We start from the raw sequence: 9,953 nt of genomic DNA on the forward strand, positions 1-9,953 counted from the left end.
AGATACATAAGGAAAAGTCCCACAAACTGAACCTTTCTGCTAAACTCATTCACGCCCGGGTAAACAATAAGCAAAGTCCAACATTTCCATTTTCAGCTTACCATTAATTGAAGCCTGAAGGAGACAAAAGTACCTCAGGGCCAAATGAAGTTAGACTCAATGAAACCTAAGTCTCTTGGTTGTCCCGAGGAGGTATTCTTCCGTCCGTAAGCCTGTCCCCCAAAGAAGACACACATAACAGTCGGAAAACAAAACAACCAAAATGAGGCAGGATTGGAAGGGACGAATTTCAATATTTAAGTAAATCTTGGAAGAAAATAAACCAGCCAAGGAAAATGCAAGTGTTCCTACTGAGAAATGCCATAGCTGTTCCAGCTTTCCCAGGATCTGCAGGTGTCAAGCATGGCAGAAACATGGCGCGTAGAGCCGAGGTCCGTGGCTGCTGGAAACTTTTAGAACAGGCGCGGCGCCATGGCAGCGGCGGAGGTGCCCGCGGCCTCGATGGGCTTCACTGAGTTGTAGTGCTCCCCGAACTCACAGGCGTAGTGCAGATAGACCAGTGTGATCGGCTTCCGGGTGTACTCCTCCCCGATCACAATGGTGGGCGAGTTGGCCTGTATCACCTCGATGGGGGTCTGCAGGACATGCGACATGGCTCTCAATTCCAGCTGGCCACCCCACAATGACCTGTGCACGATGTCATCGCAGTACCTCAGGAAGTCCTCACGGGTGTAGAAGTTGCCGGCCTCGGGTTCCGTGAAGAAAGGTAAGAAGTCATCAATGTGTTTCTTCATATAGTAGGCCGTGCGGTAGCGCAGGCTCTCCACAGTCACCGAGAACACCAGCTGGTCTTGGATGGCACGGTACATGCAATGGCCGTCGGCAGGGATGGGCTTCATCTCCAGACTTCTAGCCGCCAAAATGGCAGCGACCTTTTCTTCCTCCTCGCGGCGGTAGGCGGCCTGCTCTTCGCTCTGGGCCACTGGGATCCTCTGCGGGCGTTGTCTCTGCAGGTTAGCTCTTCGCTCACGCCTTTTCCGGGCCTTCGATGGGCGTGGGGGCACATTTTCAAGGTTCATCTTTTTGAGGTTGGCTGCAATCGACTCCACGCTGGTGTCAGGCTCTTCTTGAAATCTCTCCAGTTCCTGACGGTGCCTCTGCTCCATCTCGGCCCTGAGACGGGCAGTATCAGCAAACACCTGCTTTCTTCTGTTCCTGTCATTTTTCGGGACAGAACTTTCGAGGGCCTGGATGTGAGCTTGCAGCTCTCTTTTTTCGCGATAATGGCGGCGGATCACCCGTTGGAATTCGGTCTCGGGGTCATCCATTATCGCAGTGGAAGGCGAGAATTGTAGTTGGAAGGAAGCTGGAACAGTTCAAATCACCAGACCGCCTCACAGAACCGCCGTCCGAGGGACCAGACCGCCTCACAGAACTGCTGCCCTAGGGACCAGACCGCCTCACAGAACCGCTGCCCGAGGAAGCTGTGGCACTCTCGACAGGTGAGATTTATAATGTCAACATAACAAGTAATTTATCAATACAAGACAACAGCTTTTTAACTTATACCATGTATGGTATTATGCAAGGCTTATGTGATTTCCATCCTACATCCCTATATTTCATTCCAGGGATTAGCTTTGTATTTCATATTTTCACCTTTAAAAATGGTTTGATAACTAATGAGCCATGAATGAGGCACTTTAAGACTGATAATGACCAGCTGAAAGGAAAAATCGGCACTCTGGAGAAGGATACAACCAATTTGATGGCCCAAACCCAGTCAATGATGGAGGGTGAAGAGACACTGTCTGAGAGAATTCAAGCTGTTGAATGTATTAAGCAAAATCTGTTAAACAGTTAGGATAGATTGATGGATAGAGTGTCTGTCCATGAAGGTAATATGTATGCCATAAAAATTATGTCCAAGATCCAGAGTAAGCGATCTCCACTGAAACAGGTACTGGGGAGTAACCGCTGAGCAAGCGAGCCAGAGCCAGAGACTGCTGAGAGTCCCAACGTGAACCTGGGACCTTCAAGGGAGTAGACCTAAGCCAGGATCCCTGTGGGTCTCAGCATGAGTTCCTAGGACCTCCCAGGAACTAGGCCTGAGCCAGGACCTCTGCCAGTCTAGGCGCGCATCTGGGACCTCCAAGGGAGTAGGCAGGAACCAGAGATCTCTTGGGGCCAGGCATGAGTCTGGGACGTCAGAGGGAGTAGGCCTTAGCCAGGACCTCTGTGGGCCTGGGCATTGTTCTGGAACATCAAAGGCAATAGGCAGAGACCTGGAACCTCTGCGGGTCCAACCATGAGTCTGGGACCTCTGAGGGAGTAAGCTTGAGCTAGGTCCTCTGCTGTTCTGGGTGCACCCAAGCCTGGGAACGCTGAGTCAGTAGACCAGAAACCTTTGCAGGACCAACTCCAGGCAAGGGACATCTACAGGAGGGGATCCAGACCAGGATTTACAGAAACAGGTAAAAGCCAGCAACCTAGTAGGCCTGAGACAACAAACTCCAAGGGAGCAGAGAAAAACACAGGAGCACTGAGCTATCTCCAGGAACACAGAGTAACCAATGGGTAAACTAGAACTGTGGCACTGACTGTACCACAAGGAACAACCATCTGAGCTTTGGATTCTTTAGCACCTAAAAGATTAATCAACAGAATCTCAGACAGCCCCAACCACATCTATTAGAGGAAAAGATGAGTAGAAAAGGTAAGGTCACATGCTACAGCAGAAATAGCAACACAATACCAGTAAACCTGAAGACCCTACAACAACAAGACTTGAACAACCAAATAAAGATAAAGCAGAAGAAAATGACCTAAAAATAATTTCAAAAGAATGTTTAAAACTCTTAAAGAGGAAATGAGAAGTTCCCTCAAAGAAATGGAGGAAAGGACAAACAAAATTTGGAAGACATCAGCAAATCCCTCAGGGAAAAACAAGAAAAGGAAATCAAACATATGAAAGAAACTATTCAAGACTTAAAAACTGAAATAGAGACAATAAAGAAAATACAAGCTGTGGGAATTATAGAAACAGAAATCATGAGAAACGATCAGGAACCACAAAAGCAAGCATGAACAGCAGAATACAAGAGATGGAAGAAAGAATCTCAAGTGCTGAAGATACAGTACAGGAAATAGAGTTATCAGTCAAAGAAAACATTAAATCTAACAAAAGCTTAACCCAAAATAACCAGGAAATATTGGACACAATGAAAAGAAATTCTAAGAATAGGTATAGAAGAAGAAGTTCAACTCAAAGGCACATAAAATATATATATTTAACAAAATCATAGAACAAAATGGTCCCAACCTAAAAAACAGATATGCCTATGAAGAAACAAAAAGTTTACAGTACACCAAATAGACTCAATTTTAAAAAAAAGTCCTCTGGCCAAATAATCAAAACACTAAACATCTAAAGTAAAGAAAGAATATTAAGAGCTGCAAAGGAAAAAGGCCAAGTAACATATAAAGGTAGACCTATCAGAATTACACCTGACTTCTCACTGGAGACAATGAAAGCCATAAGGTTATGGTCAAGTGTTATGCTGTCATTAAGAGACCATGGATGCCAGCCCAGACTACTATATCCAGCAAAACTTAAAATCACTATAGTAAGGCAAAACAAGATATTTCATGACAAAACTAGATTTCACTAATACCTAGCTACTAACCCAGCCCTACACAAAATACTAGAAGGAAAAGTCCCACCCAAGGAAGTTGGCTACACCAACAAAAACATAGACAATTGATGGTCTCATAGCAGCAAATCCCAAAGAGAAAAACACACAAATTAACATTACCAAGAATGAAAAGTAAACTAACAGGAGACAGCAATCACTGGTCATTAATATCTAACAAAATAGACTTCAAGCTAAAATCAGTCAAAAAAGATAAAGAAGGTCATTTTTCATATTAGTCCAGGAGACTAATAAGAAGAAATCTCAATACTGAACATCTATGCCACAAATACAAGGACACCCTCATATGTAAAAGAAAAACTTCTAAAGTTTAAATAATATATTAAAATCCCACACACTAATAGTGGGAGACTGTAACACTCCACTCTCACCACAAAACAGGTCAGTCAGACAAAAAATGAACAGAGAAATAAGAGAACTAACAGATGTTGTGATTCAAATGGACTTAAAAGACATATATAGAATACTCTATCGAAACAGAAAAGAATACACCTTCTTCTCAGCATCTCATGGAACCTTCTCAAAAATTGACCACATACTTGGTAACAAAACAAACCTCAACAAATAAAAGAAAATTGGAATAACCCAAAGTACATTATCAGATAACCATGTTTTAAAACTAGAAGTCAAGAGCAATACTAATTCCAGAAAACCCACAAACACATGGAAATTAAACAATGCTCACCTGAATCATTGATGGAACAAGGGAGAAATTTAAAACTTCCTAAAATTCAATGAAAATGACCACACAACATACCCAAATTTATGGGACACAATGAAAGCAGTGTTAAGTGTTCATAGCACTAAACACTTACACGAAGCTGGAAAAAGCACACTAGTGAATTAACAGAACATTTGAAAATTTTAGAACTGAAAGAGGTAAACTCAGCTAACATAACTAGACAGGAAATAATCAAATTGAGAGCTGAAATCAACAAAATAGAAACAAAGAAAACAATACAAAAAATCGGTGAGACAAAGAGTTGGTTCTTCAAGAAAATCAACAAAACAGAAAACCTCTATCCAAACTAACCAAAGGCAGCAAAAGAATATCCAAATTAACAAAATCAGAAATGAAAAGGAGGACATAACAACAGACATGGAGGAAACACAGAAAATCATCAGGTCATATTTTGAAAACCTGTACTCCATAAAATTGGAAAACTTAAAGGAAACAATTTTCTGGATAAATATCACTTATGAGAATTAAATCAAGAAGAGATAAGCAAATTAAACAGACCTATAACTGCTGAAGAAATAGAAACAGCTATTAAAAGTCTCCCAACCAAAAAAGGCCCAGGACCAAATAGTTTCAGCTCAGAATTCTACAAGACTTTCAAAGAAGAGCTAATTCCAATACTCCTCAAATTATTCCACACAATAGAAACAGAAGGAACATCGCCAAACTCTTTTTATGAGGCTACAATTACCCTGATACCCAAACCATAGAAAGACATTACTAAGAAGGAGAATTACAGGCTAATCTCACTCATGAACATTGATGTAAAAATACTCAATAAAATACTGGCAAATCGAATCCAAGAACACATCAGAACCATCATCCACCATGATCAAGTTGGCTTCATCCCAGAGATGCAGGAATGGTTCAACATACAGAGATCTGTCAATCTAACCCACCATATAAAAAAACTGAAAAAGAAAAACCACATGATCATCTCATTAGATGCCGAAAAAGCTTTTGACAAAATACAACATCCCTTCATGATAAAGGTCTTGGAGAGAACAGGGATACAAGGAACATACCTAAACATAATATAGGCAATAGACAGCATGACAACAGCCAATATCAAACTAATTGGAGAGAAACTCCCAGCAATTCCACTGAAATCAGGAACAAGACAAGGCTGTCCACTCTCTCCATATCTATTCAATATAATTCTTGAGGTCCTAGCTAGAGCAATAAGACATCAAAAGGAGATCAAGGGGATAGAAATCAGAATAGAAAAAGAATTCAAACTCTCACTGTTTGCTTATGATATGATAGTTTACATAAGCAATCCCAAAAATTCTACCAAAGAACTTCTACGACTTTCAGTAATGTAGCAAGATACAGGATTAACTCAAAATAATCAGTAGACCTCTTGGACACAGATGATAAAAGGGCTAGAGAAGAAATTAGAGAAACAACAGCCTTCACAATAGCCACAAATAGCATAAAATATCTTGGAGTAACTCTAAACAAAAAAGTGGAAGACTTGGATGACAGGAACTTTAAATTTTTGAAGAAAGAAATTGAAGAAGACACCAGAAAGTGGAAAGATCTCCCATGCTCTTGGGTAAGTAGAATCTTACCAAAAGCAATCTACAGATTCAATGCAATGCCCAGCAAAATCCCAGCAAAACTCTTTACAGACCTCGAAAGAACAGTACTCAAGTTCATATGGAAAAGCAAAAAACCCGGGATAGGCAAAATAATCCTGTAAAATAAAATAACTTCTGGAAGCATCACAGTCCCTGACTTCAAACTCTACTATAAAGCACAGTACTGAAAACAGCCTGGAATTGGCATAAGAACAGACAGAAGGAGCAACAGAACCCAATAGAAGACCCAGATATTAATGCACACTCCTTTGAACACCTGATTTTTGACAAAGAAGCTAAAGTTATACAATGGAAGAAAATATAGCATATTTAACAAATGGTACTGGTATAACTAGATAACAACATGTAGAAGAATCTATATCTATTATCATGCACAAAGCTCAAGTCCAAATGGATCAAAGACCTCAAGATAAAGCCAGCCACACTGAGCAGTATAGAAGAGAAAGTGGGAAGTACACTTGAATACATTGGCACAGAAGACCACTTCCTAAATATAGCCCCAGCAGCATAGATACTGAGAGAAACAATAAATGGAACCTCCTGAACCTGAAGAGCTTCTGTAAAGCAAAGGGTATGGTCAACAAGAAAAAACGACATCCTACAGAATGGGAAAAAAATCTTCACTTAACCCCACATCAGACAGAGGTCTGATCTCTAAAATAGACAAAGAACTCAAGAAATTGGTCATCAAAAGAACACATAATCCAATTTAAAAAAATGGATTACAGACCTAAACAGAGAACTCTCAACAGAGGAATCTAAAAAAGATTCCATCTTTTTTTTTTTTGTCCTCCAGAGAACTTAGACAACAAACAATGAGGACAGTAAGAGAAACTTACATAGATCTAATCTACACAGGAAGTAGAAAAGACAAGATCTCCTGAGTAAATTGGAAGCATGGGGACTTCAGGGGAGGGTGGAAAGTGGGAGGGGAGAAACAGGAAGGGGAGCAAAGAAAAATGTTGAGCTCAATAAAAATCAATAAAAAACTGTAAAAAAATTCTGTACAAGGACAGACTTCATACTTTGAAATCTTCAAGGAGGGCATTAGAAAAAAATACTGGACAGGAGATCCAGACTTTACAAAAGGCAGGAGTAAAAAAAAAATTTAAAGATTAAAAAAAATTATCAAAAATTTGAGCAGGGACAAAAGTTACAAAGACAAAATTTAGCCCGATTAGTATGTACCAAACTCCTGGATGGCTTACCCAGAGTTCTAACTGACCATCTGTCACCAAGTACCCTAAGGTAGTCAAAAAATATAAATGGGAACCCATTCATATGAGTGATCTAAAAGAAATTAAGTAAGCAATTATTTCTTTCTTTTCTAAATATTTGTTTTATTTATTTATTGTGTATACAATATTCTGTCTGTGTGTATGCCTGCAGGCTGGAAGAGGGCACCAGACCTCTTTACAGATGGTTGTGAGCCACCATGTGGTTGCTGGAAATTGAACTCAGGACCTTTGGAAGAGCAGGCAATGCTCTTAACCACTGAGCCATCTCTCCAGCCCCAAGCAATCATTTCTTACAGCCTACATTCACCCTTTGTTAGGAAAATGATCAAAACGTGGGCTTCAAGCAATAAGGCTAACCTACAAGCTTGGCTTCAGTTAATCTCAGGGGTCCTACAAGATGGACTGCAGCTTCTCTAAAAAGGTTATTGGGAAAAAAAGACAAAAATTTTTTAACAAAAGTAAAAAGCAAAAGAACTTGAGAGTTCCTGAGATCAAATTCTTGGCGAGGGTCCTTACTCTGATCCTAAGGACCAGGCTCTTTACAAAAAACACACCTTATACTTATGCAGCACAGCAGCCTTAAATTTTTGGTACAGGATTCAGAAACCAAAATAGAAAAAATATATATTAGGGTTAAACAGGGTCAGAGAGAACCTTTTAGTGACTTTTTTTCAAAGATTAACTAAGGCTGGACAAATAGGAGTAACAGACCCAGAAGATAGATGTATACTTATTAAATATTTAGCTTTTAAAAATGACAACTTAGAATGGAAAACGATCCTTGGGCCTCTAAAGGTCAGATCAGTACTAATGGATGAATGGATCTGGATACAATGAATGTTGAGACATTTGACTATAATAATAAATTGGGTAGGAGAAGTGATTTCCAATGGTATAAGGAAACAGCAAAATGCTAAATGTTTTAATTGTGGTAAAATAGAACATCTGAGAAAGGATTTTAGACAAGAAATTCCTAGAAATAATATCTACTATAGAAATGGCAAGAATAGGAGGACTCAGCCTTTGGGTGTCTGTAGGAGGCATGGCAAAGACTAACATTGGTCCAATAATGTAGGTTGACAAAGGAGAGACAGGACAATCCGATACCATTGGAGAACTCCCTTGTGGGCCTTTCACAGGTCCAATGGCCCAATCTTTCTCAGTTACTGTGGCAAACATGTCCCACATAAAAATTTAAAAAATCCAGTGCCTACTGTAAAAAAAAACAATACTGGTCTGAATGATAAAATAGATATGGAGGATAAATCAAAAACTCTAGTAGGAAATAAAAAAAACATATTCTGGCAGACTTCTATAAATGATCAAAGACCAAAGCTAAAAATGTAAATGGCATTGTTATTGAGGGCTTGATAAACATGGGTGCAGATGTAAATATCATTACTCCAGAATCTTGGCATCCGAATTGGCCTCATCAAGAAGCAGATATTCAGTTCCTAGGAATTAAAACCCTATCTCAAGTAAAACAATGCATGAAATGGGGTAAAAGCATTGGGCCAAAAGAATAAAAGGAAGGCTGAGGCCTTATGTAGCTAATACTGCAATGAATTTATGCGGTTGTGAACTGTTGCAGCAATGAAATATTGAGGTTAACATTCCTGCAGTACCAAAAACTTAAGACAAAGGTCATCAGACATTCAGGCTGTACAAGAACACAAAACAACCAGCAAATCTTCAGAGATTCTAATGGTCTTGCCTTTAAAATGGTTAACTGAGAAAGCAATATGGTTTAAATAATGGTCTCTAACAGAAAGTTTTAAAACAGTTGGTACAGGAGAAACTAGATGCTCAACATATTAAAAATTCTACCAGTCCTTAAAATTCTCCTGTGTTTGTTGTTAAAAAGAAATTTGAAAAATAAAAATGGCAACAGATCTTGAAGCTGTTAACGAGGTTATTGAACCTATGGGCTCTTTATAATCTGAAATTCCTCTGCCTTGTCTGTTATCAAAAGGATGGCCTGTCATAGCTATTAATTTAAAGGATTGTTTCTACAAAACAGGACTGAGGAAAATTTGCCTTCACAGTGCCTACTTATAAAAATTCTCAGCCTACTAGGAAATACCAATGAACCATCCTCCCACAGAGAATGCTCAAAAGCCCCACCCTGTGCCAAAACTTTGTCAGTCATTGAAAATAATATGTAAGCAATTTTATAAGATTGTAATTTACCATTACATGGATGACATTTTGTTATCTGATTCAAATGCAGAAACCTTAAAAAAGAATGTTTCAAAAAGTAAAAAAAAAAAAAAAAAAATGCCTAAATGGGGATTACAAATTGTTCCTAGAAAGATTCAAAGAGGAGATTCTGTCAATTACTTAGGTTACAAAATAGAAAATTTTTCTTTCTCCATGCCTATTTTGTCTATATTGTATTTTTATTGAATATATGTCTTTATAAATGATGTTTAGTTTTCCACAATAAACATTAGATTTTTCTACAGATCCCTTTCCTCCAATAATCTTTAAAGTTTCCAGGAAGATGTGGCCCCACAGCAATGACTCCACCTGGTTAAGATAAAATCATGATGCTGACAGCACTAAAATAAAGTTCAGTTTTTTGGGTATTAGCTGCTAAAATGGTGCACGTTCTCACAACATTCTGGTCAGAACTTCAAAGAAAAACTTTGAAAACCCT

At 39.1% G+C, this 9,953-nt stretch overlaps 1 protein-coding gene across 1 annotated transcript; it reads right to left on the minus strand.

The window, feature by feature from the left end:
* Positions 1–452: 452 nt before the first annotated feature.
* On the minus strand, positions 453–1,328 carry LOC142842380 (OTU domain-containing protein 6A-like). The gene has a single exon (XM_075959138.1). It carries the CDS (start codon positions 1,326–1,328, stop codon positions 453–455), a length of 876 nt encoding a protein of 291 aa, XP_075815253.1.
* Positions 1,329–9,953: the final 8,625 nt, after the last annotated feature.

Source organism: Microtus pennsylvanicus, unplaced genomic scaffold (genome assembly GCF_037038515.1).
Source record: "Microtus pennsylvanicus isolate mMicPen1 unplaced genomic scaffold, mMicPen1.hap1 Scaffold_65, whole genome shotgun sequence".
Lineage (NCBI taxonomy): Eukaryota > Metazoa > Chordata > Mammalia > Rodentia > Cricetidae > Microtus > Microtus pennsylvanicus.

Excerpts from the sequence above, each read along its gene's own strand:
- LOC142842380 (XM_075959138.1), bottom strand. The coding sequence starts at position 1,328 with ATGGATGACCCCGAGACCGAATTCCAACGGGTGATCCGCCGCCATTAT.